Raw genomic sequence first — 15538 nt, 5'->3', positions numbered from 1 at the left:
GAGAAAAACAACTCTTTTTTGGCTTTATGTAACGCGTCTAACCTGTTACCGTTTACGACATAAAATCATAGCTAAGCATATATTATCTACCATATGGCAAAAGTCTTATTTTCTACTCACTTGCGTTGGAAAAAATATAATAATCTATATGTGAAATAGCCCAGAAATCGATTGGAAATTTTAGTTTTGCGAATTGAAAAGATATAATAGAGCGAGGGGTCCGACATTTATAAGAAATCCCGTACGCTTCTCGCAAAATCGTGAAGTCTTTCACACAAAATCCGGAAATCTTTGAAGAAATCACGATATTACGAAATCAAAGAGGAAATTTCGAAATCTTTGGCGAAATTGGGAAATCAAAGAAGAAATCACGAAATATTTGGCAAAATCGTGAAATCACGAAATGTTGTACGCTTTTTTGGGAATGTCGGACCCCTCGTATGAGAGGGTCACCACGAGATACTTTTGATGTTTAACTCAATGGGTCTTTGGCTCTCTATCAAAAGGGATTTCTAAATTAAGGATATCTCTTCACTGGAGGAGCAACTATCTGTAATTTTACTATAATTTGCATTGCCTTTATTTTGTTGATGTTAAAACGAATGAAACATTACCTTAGGTTTTTGGGAAGTAGCTCTTTAGATACAGGTTTCAGTTGGACAACAACGGTTCTTGTGAAATGGCCTTTCACAGATTTTTCAAAAGCAATATCAAGTTCAAAAGAACACAACTCGCTTTCCAAGTAATCTTCCGTTAACACGATTATTATCAAAAGCGGATAGAATAACAGAAAGTCTGGCTCTCAACCTCTGAGCAGCTCCACGTAAAATTAGAAGCCCCCATAGTTCTATTTTTAGTGCGACCCCCTTTAAGCCCCGAGTTACAAACGGCGATTGACTCTAGGTACATGCGTGATCTGGTTGGAGAAAATAGTTCCTTTAGTCTTGCCAATCTACTTGACTATATGGTCTTCAGAATTTTGAGTGGTGTGTGTTTGCTGCTGCGCGTGGAATGGTGGAATTGTTACGAGCCTGTCGAGCCAGCTAAGTAAGTTTTTAATTTTAAATATGTTTTAAACTGTTTTTATGTAAACATTTGGTCGTAACGACCTCAGTATTAATTCTCTAGTCAAGTTAGTTAACGCAGACGTGTTTATTGACAAATAACATTATGCTAGGGTGCACTTGTTGCTCTTGTTGACCAAGGCTTAGGTGATGTTTCTCACTTTTTAAGTTTTTTAAAGGTTATCATTATCAACGAAACATTCTGTCATAAGTCAAGTAAGAAGCTCATGGTCTAGTCAAGTTAATCATCAATAATAATGGAAAATACGGATAGCAAAGTTATAATGAATGTGATACTGGACAAATATGAAAAGGATCGTTTCTTTAAATTGGTCGTGTCAGGAAAAAGGAAAGGGGCCTTGGAGTATTTGCATAGGAATGGGAGTTTAGAAGAAATTATAGAAGATATGGAAGCACAATATAATCTTCTCAAGTCAAAGCACGAAGATGATGTGGCGGGTTATTCGCAGTTTTTATTTTCCTGGAACAACTGGGTTTATAATTTGGTGTTGGCCGAAGGTGCTCCACGTCCTGTTATTGTTTGTAACGCTATTTTTGAATCTGAACTGTCAAATGTGATACATTGGATTGCTTGGACGCTTTTGGACTGTAAGGCCGAAGCTCTTCGAGAGGGGGAAATTGTAGCAAATGAATTTGAAAAAGTGTCTGAAAGACGCCAACACGATTATCCATTAAATATTTCCACAGCTGATAGCGTTAAGTACAAATTGCGTCATTTAAAAACAGACCGACTTTATACAATGAATAGACTAGTTGGAGGAGCCATGGGAGAAATCTGGGGCGTTAATAAGCGTGGAATGCAAGTTTTTCAAAAAATAAAGAAAGGAAAGAAACCTCTCACCCAGAAGCAAAGAGACAAAGCACACGTGAACTACAAAATTAGCCTTTCTCTACGTAATTGCGATCTATTAAAAACAGATATTCCACCGGCCCTTGATGAAATAAACCAGGGAGGTTTGTTTGTTGCTGATGCGACAATAATTCCATATGTCAATAAAATTGTAAAGCTGGTTGTTGATGAATTTAGAAGATGGTCGTACGGAATTAATCCTCACAAATCCATTAGTAAGTATTACATATTTTAATTTCAAACATTCATGTTACTTTAATTTACGTTAAATTAAATTACTGTAGAAGAAACTGTGGCAGTCGTCAAAAACGATCCGACTTTAAAAGGTATATTTCATGGTATTGTGGAGAAAATACCTCGAATTAAATAAGAGGGATTCACAAGTGAAGAACTTGAAGCATATCGCCTCATTTTTGAGAGAAAAATCGTGCATGGTAAACTTGCTGATTTGATTAGAGGGCAAATTAGGAAAAGAAATGAGAGGAAAGGTAATAGAGGTGTAGGGGGCCAAACTTTAAGGTGTGTTTTATATGGACAAAAAGGAAAAAGAGGAAGAAAGACAATTCAAAATAAATCACACGCACAAAAGAGAAAATCAAATACAAACAACGGCACAACCACCAAAGAAAATCGAAGAAAAAAGAAAGGCCCAACCACCATGTTGAAAGGAATTACTCCAATACCTCCCTTGAGTAAGAAGTCAAAGGTATTAGCCACAGCAGTTAAGAAAGACATCCAGGCTGAAAGTGGTCCAAACATTTGCAGCGTTGACAATACAAGCCCCCAACCATGTACGTCACAAGTATCGAGACGGGGAAGAATAATTAAAAGAAGAATTTTTGACGATTTTAATTACTCTTAAAAACTGTGATAACTTTTTAGTTAACTAGAAAACTTTGGTTATTATTTTAATTTCTCTTAGATATTTTTGTTTTGTTATTTTAATTACCATTAGAAAATGTGATAACTAGTTCCTAAAGCTTAAGAACTTGGATTATTTTAAATACACTTAAAAACAGTGATAACTATTTTTACCTTTATGTAATTGAAAGATGTGATACCTTTTTTGTTTTAAATTGTAAAACAATTAGTAATTGTGATAGCTCATGAAGTGCACGCAATTAACGTGTTAGGCCAAAGTTCTTAGATTATTATCTATGTCTCAGATAATGTGTTTGCGATTAAAAACCAATCGTTATTTAAACTGTTACGCTTAATTTTATTGCTTTGTATTACAAGGTTTTATTTTATCTAGGAGGTCTAATCCCACTTTACGATAGGATGATTCAGCATTTTGGGAACTTTTCGTAACATTTTTTACCATTATTGCGCGTCTGCTGCTATGAACATTTAAGCCAGTAAGTTTCGAAGCTGCGATATATTTCATTTGACTGAATAATGTTTCGACCGCAGATCCATTTATTCTCACAGGGTAGATATACCTTGTTGGATGTCTAGTTGTAAAGTCTTTAACATAGTCAATGAAACCATAAATGGAAACCCTAAGGAGCTCCCATGTCTGCCATGCTAAAAAGTGTCGGTTGTTTGTCATTTTCTCATTTGCCAATATTTTTTCTGAAGCCCAAGTTTCGAAGTATTTTAAGCCTTTTAACATTGACTTGATTGGATCAGAATCATCTCCACTTACAGGCCTTTTGGATAGTAGACCCTCTTCAAAAATATGTTGACATGCCTTCAAATAATCGTAACAAGCCATGACAGACGGTGCATCTATTGGTTGCTTTTCATACAATGGGTTGGCATAGTTAAAGAGTTCTCCTAGAAGAGGATTTTGTTGCATGATTCGTGCTGGAGTGACATTTAATTTAGTCCAAGAGTCTCGATCAATGTGAGATTTCAGCAGACCCTTAACTTGGACCATCTCATCCGAATCTCTTCTGTCATCTTCCCTCTTTTTTACATCTTTAATTTGTAACCATCCAAAGCGAATCCCACCAATAGTAAAATCCCTTGTACCTTTATCCTGTGAATGTTCTAGTGCATTTATCATGTTCTTGAGCTGATGGCTCGGGCAAACTATCCAGTAGATCCAGGCCCCTTTAACGTAGGGATTGCGAAATCTTGTTTCAAATCTAAAATCCAGAGACCCATCTTGTTTAAGGGAATGGGAAGTTGACTTTGTTTTGCCAAGACTTTGTCTCATTGCAGTCATGTTGCAACTTCCTCCATCACAGACGAGAGCACCAACTTCTAGACCGACACTATGAAACGCAAATACAGTCCTCAGCATCGAACTTGTAATTGCTGCGTGAGATGTGGGTTTAGCAAACATAAAGTAAGGCCCAATGATATCAAACTTGGTACTGGTACATCGCCACAAATACTGGAGTACGTACTCTGCTTCAAGGATTTCTGAAGCTGTTTTATACTTATACAAGTCTTCCAGGGAAGCAAATTCGGTAGGGTTCATTTGGCATCCAACAAACTCGCCATTCCGCGAATTCCACATCATCTTTCCAATTATTTTGACTTCATCAAAAATTAACGCTCCTTCTTTCACAGGATTTTGTAGTTGTGGGTTATCTTTAATAAACTGATCAAATCTGTCTGATTCCGTTTTGAGATGTTCTAGGTCAATTCCAGGTTTACTTGGGATTTCACGTAGCTTTGCTTGTAAAGTGTGTACACTTGGTAACTTTAACACGTCAAAGGCAGAAAGTGCGTCATAAGCTGCAGGTGATCTCGAATAAACACTTAGTGCAATTCTATATGTTAAGGCTGACCATCTGTTGCCGTTAGAGCCATTAACACATTTGTCTTGATCCTTTAGAAAATCATTTTGCAAACAAGGTTTACTGTTCATCTCCCACGCTTTTCTTAATGCCCGACTTAACACTTTATTTTTCTTAGATACGCTATCAAATATTTTCTCTAATTCTTCTCGATCTTTTAGGTTAATCTCTTGAACAACTTCTCGCATTTTCTTATCTTGGTCTTCACTTAGTTGCAGGCTTGTTTCTTTGATCTTTTCTTCTAGTTGTTTTATCTTTCTGTTTAGAAATGATCGATTGCTTTTATTTTGACGAAGTCTGTTGCGCCTTGATTTTGGTGTTAAAACACCGATTCTACATGAGGAATTATGTAACTGTCTCTTTTGCTTCCTCGTTGGAGTTAATGACGCCTTTTTCTTTTGGGCATGAGTCAGATACCTTTTAAATTTGGATACATTAATTACTTCTTGAATTTGTAGGTTAATTTTGAAAAATTACCAGTTCAGAGCTCGACATTTGCGACATTGATAAAGCTTGTTCTGAATTTTATCTTTACTGGCATTAACTGGAGGTACAAACCATACGAAACATTCCTTGGATTGATAACGTTCGAAAGGGGCAGTAAATTTGACAAGATTCTTTGTAGTTTCCAGCCCTTCACATTCATTCTGATATAAAAGATTTAAGCATTATAATTTATATACATTATTTTAATACTAATAATAAATTGGTATTTACTAACTTTGGATATTCCTGAGCAGAACACCTTGTTTTCATTTAAAAGGTTCAATTTAACAGAAATAATATCCGTTTTCAATGTTGCAGTGGCAAAATCAAAATATTCAAATTCTTCAGCAGATTCAAAAAGAGTCAAAATTGTCCCTTTTCCCGTTGAATCAAATAACATCCTGATTGGTGTATCATAATAAGAAGAAACACCAATTAATCTATTATTTTTAGAAATTTCTAGTTGTTCCAAAAGACCATTTTGATTTGTCAAATGTTTTATGGAAAGTGATCCTAAAATATAAACAAAATATGGGTATAGCTTTGGTATAGGCAACCCTTAATTCTGCAAAGGTAAACTAGAAAAAAAGCTTACCTAAATTTGAAGTTTCAAGGTGAGGAAGCAGCTTTATCAACGGTGATGATGGAGTATTAAATGGTCGAGCTACTAAAGTGTCTTTAACGATTAAATTTGCAACTGATGTCTCTGATAGTTCCTCTTCGGGTTTATTATCGCTCTGATTAAAATCTGAAGCCAAGGTATGGGTTTCACTATCGCAAATACATAGTTTACGTTTCTTGGAATTTAAATCCATATCCCCATCTTCGCGTTTCCGTTTTTGGGCATTTAACTTAGCAAAAGAGTTAATTTCATCCCATTTCCACGCTGGATTTATGAATCCAAATATTTCCGTTTGAGTTTCCACAGTAACATTACGTGACCCGTTATCTAAAACCGTTTCCAAATCTGTTTGAACTTCCTTCGTTAAATTTAACGGTTTTAAACTTTCCAACGACGTCGATGTTTGGCCAAGGCTGGTTTGAATACCAACAGTGTGCTGAACCTTTGCATAGGCATTATATTGAGTGGTTTTGTTTTTTGGCATCAAATCTTGTTGTTGTTGTGATCTTTTACGCGGCATTGTTAAAACCAATTTACCAAGAGCGAAAAATTAATAGGTTAAAATGAACTAGCACTCTAGCACGACACGGAGACCGCCATTTTCCAAGTAGTTTTTTTTTTTTTTTTTAGAAATAAGCAGAAAGCTTTTTTTTTCAAAGATTCCCGGTAGACGCGCTAGTGTCGCCCGGGTCTATTTTCGATAGATTTAATACGCCCCATTACGTAAACAAACTGCTTCGTGATTGGCTACCTTCTCTAAGGGGGTAAGTGTGTGGTAAGACGCTTCTCGACTTAGGTGGAAACCGTTGTAAAAGGCTGAAACTACTGTGAGAGCCAGACTTTCTGTTCTTCTATCCGCTTTTGTTATTATGGAACGGCTTTTTACCATGGACACGGCAATATTTTCCGTTATCAGAAGACCACCCTTCATTGATAAACAAGAAAAATGAATTTTTTGAAAGATATAAGTGTTTAAAATGGCTCTCATTTTATTTGTATTGCCTTCAAGAGAAGATTACTTCCTTTTTGTTTTAGTTTGCGATCTAATCGTTTCATCGGCTTAAATACTAAAAATATAATATCAGGCTTCTAAAACACTGAAATAAGCGTGCATGGTATACGCGAAAACATGTGGTCACTTTATAATCGCGGATAAATATCCTTTGGAAATTAAAATAACCTATTGCGTACTTTGGGACCAAACTAATGAGAAAACTCTTTTAAAACCCATCAGATGTGGTCACAATGCCTTCGTAAAATGACGCCCTCCGCCTGACTTATGTTTGCACCCATATGGTGGGGATTATGCGAAGCAGGGCAGAAGAAATACGCCCTTAGAGGCTTGCGTGAGGTCTGAGCGGGTGATAGTGCACTAACTGTATCATGGGGCCATGATATTGGTAAACTCTAAATTCCCCGAATAAAAATAATCGAAACCAACCTGAAAATCTCTCTGATGCAAACAAAGTCTAATATATTCAGATTTCTCTCCGTGATACAACTCTTCCATTTTCGGAACCAGTTGGTTATGAACCCAATTGCTGTCTTTTTCGCAATAACAAACCACAGCGTTGTACGGGTAATCTTCACCTTTATTTGATCTCCGCAATTCGCAAACCTGTGAATGAGGCTACAATCATCTTTTAATTCTCATGATATTCCCTTGGTCTCAATTTAAAATGAATTATAATCTACCCTAGATTATCTCTCTGTGTAATGCAAAAACCGTTTAGGAAACGTACTTCTTTTTGAACACTGTAGATGCAGTAACGTATGTGCCACTTTGCGAAATACCACGTCAGAAAGATTCCGAAAGCCATAAAGACACACACGATGAAGGCGATAATTAATTCCGGCAGAAGCGATCTTTCGAAGCACACATCATCTGATATTGTTACGTTAAATCAGGGATAGATGGACTTTTTTAAGACGGAATGGGTAACAGGGTTATTCGGGTGCGCGTCCTAGTCCACGACCCCCTTACCCGTGACGGAGGGGTATGAAAGAAGAGGCGGTCTAATTTTTGTTATGGCGTTATATGTATATCCGGGTCAAATAAACGTCGTCTGCCCCTTCGTCTGCCAAGTTGGAAGGGGCTCGGATTGTAATTTTTGAAATAACATTGTTTAAAAATGGAAGTTACACAAGACATAGGGCTTGCAACTGAAAAACAGAACGGGGAAGACCCAAGAAAATTAAAAGTGAGTTAGAATTGAGTAAAAGTCTTCATAGATATTACAGCACGAACAGGTTTTAACCAAACACTAAGCTCACAAAACTCCTGACCATTCACTAAGCCTTGGTTAACTTCATCAAATTCGTTTACAAAATCATGAGGATAGTAGAAATGATTGGCTTAAGAAAGAATTAGCGAACACTTTTCACCTTTACAGATGTACTCCAAATCCAAAACACCGGCACCAAATTCACTAACTACCTTCTTAATTGCTATTAAAAACAATTCCCGAATAATTACCGGACCCTCGCATTTAGAAGGCTCCATTTTGAACCCCTGTGAAGACGCTTATCTGTACAACCATAGCCCACTCGATCCTAGCTCTATAGCTATAGCGCGAGCAGCTTGCGTCGTAACGCGCGTGATCGAGTGGGCTATGGTACAACGCAAGAGGGGTCGTAGTCATGGCGACAGAGGTAAACAGGAATTACGTATTTTTGGCCCTCCCCGTCAGCAACGTCACCAATACGTAGTTTTAGTGAGCCAATAAGATAATTTAATTTTTCGGTTACGTGTTGAAGGAAGGGACTACATACTCGTCTATGAGTCGGACTGAAGTAAAGGCCAAACATTGTTTATTCCGTCTTAAAAAAGTCTATCTATCCCTGGTTAAATATACTGACGTTTTTTGAACACATTATATAATTGGGATTAAAAAGTAAACTTCGATTCTGATTTAAAAAATCCTGGAAGTCTTTCATCCCACAACTCTGGAAATAAAACATTTAATTGAATGATTATTTTGGGAGATGGAAATAGCGGAAAGCTCTCGGGAGATATGTTTTTTAAATTTTTATGGAGCACCTGCCCAAAGTTTAACCCATAAATTATTTTCTTCAAGAATACTACATCTAGTAGCACAATTCTCAGGTATTCTCTGAACCCACATCTGAGGAAGTTAATCTTGCTTCCCTATTGATGAATAGACCATTCCATTAAATATTCGCCGTGAAACCAACGCAGAGAGGAAGGGCCACCATATTAGGAGAGTTCCCTCGCGTCAAGAGGCAACGCCAGATGGAGCTCGCGTTCGCTACAATCGGGAAGCTAGTCTATTCACACTGCCGCTTGTGGTGCTTCTTAGCTCAAGGGAACAAGCATATGGCGGCCCGGCCCCTGTGCTGTTTGCTTTTCCTGTGGCATAAAAGGAATGGTCTATTATAGGATAATTTAATCGAGTGTTAATGCATACGATATCCTGCGATTAATGTCCACTTTCCCGAAAGGAAAATTCCGTTTTATGAGCAAACTGTAGCGACTGCAAGATCCACATTCTTAGCCATCTATAGCCACGGGCCACTAAACTAAGTTTAGTGGCCCGTGCTATAGCTTATTCTACAGGGCCGGTAGGCCCTTGTAGATATGACTTGATACCCGTTTGTAATGCTAAACGAAAAAAATCACCTTTTTAGGGTTAGCGTCCCATAGAAAAAGCATTACATTTTACCCGGTTTTTTGGGGAAATTGTCATAGGCGATACGGAAAAACTACAGCGAAGTTTGTTTTCGGAATACTTTCAAATTAACAAGAATTTACTAAATGAGAAACTTACCTGCTTAGATTTTAAATAATTGAAGTCTAATTTTTGTAATTTAACTAATTAATTATGCCTCGAATTCCCTATTTCATAGCAGACGACAGTAAGAAAGTTTATTTCATAGCCCCCCGGACGCTGCGCTGTTCGAGCGCGAGCAGCTTGCGTCGTGACGCGCGTGATCGATTGGGCTATGATAGCAGACGACAGTAAGGCAACGCTAATTATTTTTTGATATTTCATCCGAGCTCTAACACCGTTATTTGGATTTTCTAATGAACTATAACGCCCTTAAAAACAAAAACTGTTTTTATCAGGTCCAATTTTCGTCTAAAAAAGTAATTCAGGTAAATAATTACAGTTAATAGAGGTTTTAATGTCGTTTGAAGTAATTTTTCGACGTTCGTTTTGGCCAAGGCTTAAGTTGAATTTTGGTAAGTCTGTGTAATATACTCTTTATAGCGTCTTTCGTCCTTTAAGATTATAAAAAAAGCTGATTTACAGCTCTGTTTTGGAATTTGATATAGTCTGCTTCGTTTCATGCTAGAAACATATCCTAAGTTCCTAACCCTAGGTTTTACACTTTAAAATACTACTGGAAAGATGACAAAAGTGTTTTCGCTTGGCAGTTAAGACAGTGGTGTTTACGTAAGCGCAGCTAATTCAACACTTCCATATGAGGTATACAGGGTTTCATTATTTTTTAATTATATATTAATTTTATTTTGGCTATTCTCAGTGAGCATTCATATGTTAGAACGCAATTTCGGATTTTTGTGGTCTCCCAAGTCTCCAAAACTGTAAGTTTAACATTTTAGGGCAAATTATTATAATAATCAAGAATATGTATAGATCATCAAGGGTATAAATAGGCAACCTAAGACCCATTTGATTTATGATGTAATAGATCATGTTAGGTTTAGATACAGGGTTAAGCTTATGTTAGGCTAGGTTGTTATGAGTGGATAAATGTTCACCTGTTTTTGGAATTATCAAGTTTTATCAACTGAATATATTTCCCCTGTTCCAAAATTTTACTATATTGGATTTGTTTTTACCCCTGATTGTTGCAAATTATCTTGTTTATTGCCACAAATTTTCTAAAAAAAATGGTATTTTAGCTTCTTTCTACCCTAAAAAGAGGCGCGCTTTTAGCCATAACCAATGCACTTATTTAAAAAGTAAACAGTTCTACGAAATTAACTTTACGATTTTGAAAAGGCTATTAATTTTATTTAATACTCACTAATATCTCGTGCCATCATTATGATTAATGTATGACAAACCAAAGATGATTTCGATTTATATTTTATTCAAAACTGCTAATAGCATTTTCGGTTCCTTAGATAATAGGGACGGGAAATGACATTTTCAGCCTGTTAAGAGTTGACTACTGCCTTAAGACTGAAGTGACAGATATTATACAAAAACGTCTTTGTTTGGACCAAGACCGAAAAAGCCAACGATATGAGTGAGGTTTATCAATTGACTGAAGTTCAGATATTGAAATTTTTCTTTAAGTATTTTTAGTAGTTTAATCCTTAATCACTATTTAATTCAATCAACTGATTTTACTCTTAATCGATCTATTCCCTCTAAATTTATTCAAAAAATTGCATATCTCCGCTTTTTCAAGAACAATTCCATTTTTCGAAAACATTTTATCATAAAATTAATTATTTTGAAGGGATTTCATATCGATGTTCCTTAACTTGTAAGCACCTTGACGGACATTGGTTTAAATGTTAGTGGCTTGAGAAATTTTCAAGTTTGCACCAAAAAATGTTTTTTCAACTGTTACAATTTGTTGAGAAGACTGATATTCGATAAAATATGATTAAGAGTAGTTTATTTTGCTCAGACTAATAAAATAATGTCGTTTATCAAAGGAAAAGGAACAACATTTGTCCCATGTGGTACCTTTTAGTAGGTAGCTCTCCTTTCATGGACGGGAAAAATATTTTATAAGCATAAAAATAACCAAAAGCTAGTGTAAAGATTCCATAAAAAGAAAAATTTCTCAGTACTGTACAGTCCCCGACAAAAGTTTCTGGACATTTTCATTTGGCTGCCATTTTGTTCCTATTTGAGCTAGAGTAACAAAATAGGACTTTCTAGATAGGTTGCCTTCTCAAGATTATTTTAAAATTACAAATGACACTGTGGCGCTAATAGGGCGTTAGCCATAGCGGAAATAGTAAAGCCCCCCGATAATGACGTTACGAAATAATGCTTCAAATGGATCAATAATTCTATCGTTGCACGCGTCTTGTCACGTAGAATCCGAAACTCTTTTCAAATTGTAAATCGGTTCAGAAAATCAAAAGTTATGACAAAAAACGTGACGTTCAAAACAATAGCAAATAAGCCTAACGATTATTTATTTCTTCTATATCAACTTAGCTCAGTAGTAAAACATTACGATCAGAAAAACAGGATGTTCAAGCCATAGCATAGTTTTACTCTGAAATTATAGAGATGAGGTTTTAAGAATTACGTTCAGTAATGTGGCGATTTATTAGTTAATTGCCAATAGGGTCTCGATTTTAAAAGGACAATAGGGTTCCAACTTAGAAATAAAGGTTTTGGATGGCGCTTTGGAAAGTAGAAATTCTGGATTTTGTGTGCAGGGTAGTGTTAAGTCTGTGAATTTGGAATAATAAGCAAGTTGTGATTGCTAAAGTGGAAGGATTTTCGACATTAAAAATTTTCCAAATATTCTATAATGCGCGAAGTTTGCGTTTTGGGTTGAATTCTTCTGTGGCTTTTCTGTAGTAAATGTTTTAAGCTCTTAAAGAAAAAATATTTTGTGTAGCTTACGGGTGGGTGGGTTTAGAGCTCGGCATTTTCGATCAATTATCCACTTTATTTTATCTTTATCCATACCCGAAAATTATCCACAGAACTTACATGTTAAATCGTATTATAATCCACAAATTTGTTTATAAATAATCGGTTATCCACCAATTTGTGGATAATTGATCGAAAATGCCGAGCTCTAGGTGGGTTTTCGATGATTAATGTTTTTGTGTCTTTTCGGTAAATAATGATTGGGTGTCTTTTCGGTATAAAAATGTTTGGTTTGGATTTTCTTAAGAAATGTTTTGAGTGCTTGGAGAATAAATATCGTGGCAGAACTCCAGTTTGCAGAATAGGTGACGTGTCTACCATGGAAATGTAGCGGAGAATCGGGAATGAAGATTCACGATGACATGAATTAGAGAAGAATGTAACAACGACAAATTCTTGAAGAAGGATGCCAATATTAATCCTCATTGTGAAATGGATGGTAATCTCCGAAGATAATGGTTCGAATTATTATATTATTTAAATTAAAAAGACTCACTTGTCCTAATGACATGAAAATATTGATATTCGAATACTTCTCCTTTTGTCTGGAAGTTTAATTTTTCCACCACTTTTGAAATTAGACAACTATCTCTTTAAATTTTAGAATGCCATATATTTTTTGTTAAATCTAAGGTTAATTAGAGAACGTTGTATTTAAAAAAGTAGTCTTCAAACAATGAATGAAATGGATTTTTAATGTGTATATAAAAAACTATATAAGTAGTTCACTGGAAATTACACAGTCATCAACATCATAATAATAATAATAATAATAGGGGCTGGGCTCCATGAAACGAGAAATAAATACCTTTTGTATTTTATTTCCGAGTAGGTAGGCTGCCTTGTTTTTTAAGCTTGCAGCATGGCAATCACTTAATTCATCAGCCACGCCAAAGTGTATAATCACGGTAAAAGAGTGCCTGCCTACGTTGGAGATGATGTTACGATTTACGTTTATTCACTAATGAAAATATCCAGGAATTTTATCATGAATGTTTGCAAAAATTTAATCATGAATGTTTGCAAAAATTTAATCATGAATGTTTGCAAAAATTTAATAATGAATATTTTTGAAAATTTGATCATGAACAATTTTAAGAATCTCATCATGAATATTTTCAAGAATTTAATCATGAAAAATTAGAAAAATTAATCATGAAAATTTAGAAAAATCAATCATGATAACTAAGAAAAAATCTATCATGAATATTTAGAAAAATCCATCTAGAATATTTGAAAAAAAATTCTCCATGAATATATTGAGAAAAAATGCATCATATGAATATATAGAGAAAAAATGTATCATGAATATTTTCAAATTATAACGAATGGTTTTATAGATGTTAAGCCTAAAAGTGTCTGACCTTTCCTAGACGTGGTTAAGATTTAAATTGACATTCCCAATGTAAAAAAAACTGGATGTCTTAGATTAGTGGTGTCTTTGAAATTTGAGTAACAAATGGTATAGAGGGCATTGTAGAACATGGGTTTGATTTATTGGTCTTCCAGTACTAATTTCTGTATTGGTATACTTACGACAGTTCATTTACTTATGCAAAAACCGCGGTATACGATTGATTGACGTATAAAAAGCAGGAGTGTGTTCAAACCCTGTTCAATATCTCGATTTACATATAAGAACTGAAAAATACCTTTTAGGTTTTATCGATTCACATGGGTATACGGACTAAACACTTCCAAGACAAAGAACCCCAGGCATAATCTCCCATTACTGAAATTGTACAAAATCCGCCATCCCCAGACAAAATCCTCGGTTGTTAACCCTATCCGAGAAAAGTGAAAAATCCCCCGATAATTATCCCCATCATAGAAAAAATACAATATCAATATAATCCGAAACACTTCAGCAATCCGGTAGTGCAATAGATCAGGCATTGGACTATTTCTAATTAATTCGTTGACTTTCATTCATTTCAAGGGAAAAAATAAATTCAACCACTGAAAGAACACTTGTGGGAGTTTTAGAATTACGGATACCATTCACGGGGTCTCAGGAAACTCTTTGCCAAATTTCAACCTTCTGTTTTGGATAAAGAATGCGCGCGAGGAAATTTGTTTTCACGCTATAGGATAGGCAGCTCCCCTATCTCCGACAGCAGCTTATTATGTATATACTCTATTTTCAGCTTCGGTTGTTAGCACGCGCAAAGCTAGGTCTCTATGTTATGTAGCTTTGTGCGTGCTGACAAGAGACGAAGAAAAAAAAAAGGATTATAAATATCCGCGAGATTTTTATCTCAAATGCACGGACCTGTAGGCTTTAGTTTCAAATACGTGCATAGTCGTATGTATTCAATTGGTGGGTCCTTCAAACATTATCAAGGAACGTTGTGGTATTAAAAATAGCGAAAATTATTTCTTTAGATTCCCAAAAGATTTAGAAACGTAATAAATATTTATAATACTAACTCTAACATCCTTCTGTAATAGTCTAAATTAGTATTACTTGAAATTTTAAAAGTCACTGGCTCGACTATGAAGTCGACACTCGACAGTCGAGGCACTTCAACTTTTTTCGAAGCCTACTAGAATTTCCGCCCATACATTTGAGCTAAAACTCACGGATATTTTAAATCCAGAGAATTATTATTTTCTTCGTCTCTTGTCATCACGAACAAAGCTACGTTACATAGAGACCCAGCTTTGCGCGTGCTGACAACCCAAGCTGAATCAGATTATACAGAATAAGCTGTCGTCAGAAATAGGGGAGTTGCCTATCCTATAGCGTGAATACAAATTTCCTCACGCGAATTCTTTATCCATGCTCCTATGGTACCCAGTAGGATAAAAACCCTTGGAAGGAAAAACAGACTGATGGCGAATTCCACTGGGTCCTCCCGGAGCGCTCCCATGGAGCAATAAAAATGAGAGACCCTAATTACGGAAAAACAGTCTTTAACGATCCGGCAACTACTCCTCCCATGTTTTTTGCTCCATGGGAGCGCTCCGGGAGGACCCAGTGGAATTCGCCATGAGATCCGCCTTTTTACATAAATAGAAATTGATTTTTAAAATTTTTAGCGGTAGAACCTTTGGTAAACATTATATTTTACAATATTACTACAATATTTACATAGAAATATACGAAAAGGTTTCCTCTA

General features: G+C 35.7%; 2 protein-coding genes and 1 long non-coding RNA gene across 3 annotated transcripts; 2 read left to right on the top strand and 1 right to left on the bottom strand.

The window, feature by feature from the left end:
* The first annotated feature begins 1411 nt into the window (after window positions 1-1411).
* On the top strand, window positions 1412-2305 carry LOC149584173 (uncharacterized). The gene is made up of 2 exons (XM_089863760.1): window positions 1412-2150; window positions 2220-2305. Exons 1-2 carry the CDS (start codon window positions 1472-1474, stop codon window positions 2303-2305), a joined length of 765 nt encoding a protein of 254 aa, XP_089719886.1. The 5' UTR covers window positions 1412-1471.
* An 825-nt stretch (window positions 2306-3130) lies between these two features.
* LOC149584172 (uncharacterized) lies at window positions 3131-5336 on the bottom strand. The gene is made up of 2 exons (XM_089863388.1): window positions 5166-5336; window positions 3131-5105 (listed from the first exon to the last, which is right to left on the bottom strand). The coding sequence occupies exon 2, from the start codon at window positions 4874-4876 to the stop codon at window positions 3155-3157; it is 1722 nt and encodes a 573-aa protein (XP_089719514.1). The 5' UTR covers window positions 4877-5105; window positions 5166-5336; the 3' UTR covers window positions 3131-3154.
* Window positions 5337-9954: 4618 nt separating this feature from the next.
* LOC149584171 (uncharacterized) lies at window positions 9955-11000 on the top strand. Its single transcript, XR_016380331.1, has 3 exons — window positions 9955-10000; window positions 10141-10247; window positions 10306-11000. It is a non-coding gene; the product is annotated as an uncharacterized LOC149584171 (long non-coding RNA).
* The last annotated feature ends 4538 nt before the right edge of the window (window positions 11001-15538 follow it).

This window comes from Phalangium opilio, unplaced genomic scaffold (assembly GCF_054372755.1).
Source record: "Phalangium opilio isolate 3A_F unplaced genomic scaffold, DU_Popi_V2 ptg001170l_1, whole genome shotgun sequence".
In the NCBI taxonomy this organism is placed as follows: domain Eukaryota; kingdom Metazoa; phylum Arthropoda; class Arachnida; order Opiliones; family Phalangiidae; genus Phalangium; species Phalangium opilio.
This window is presented reverse-complemented; position numbering and strand designations above follow the sequence as displayed.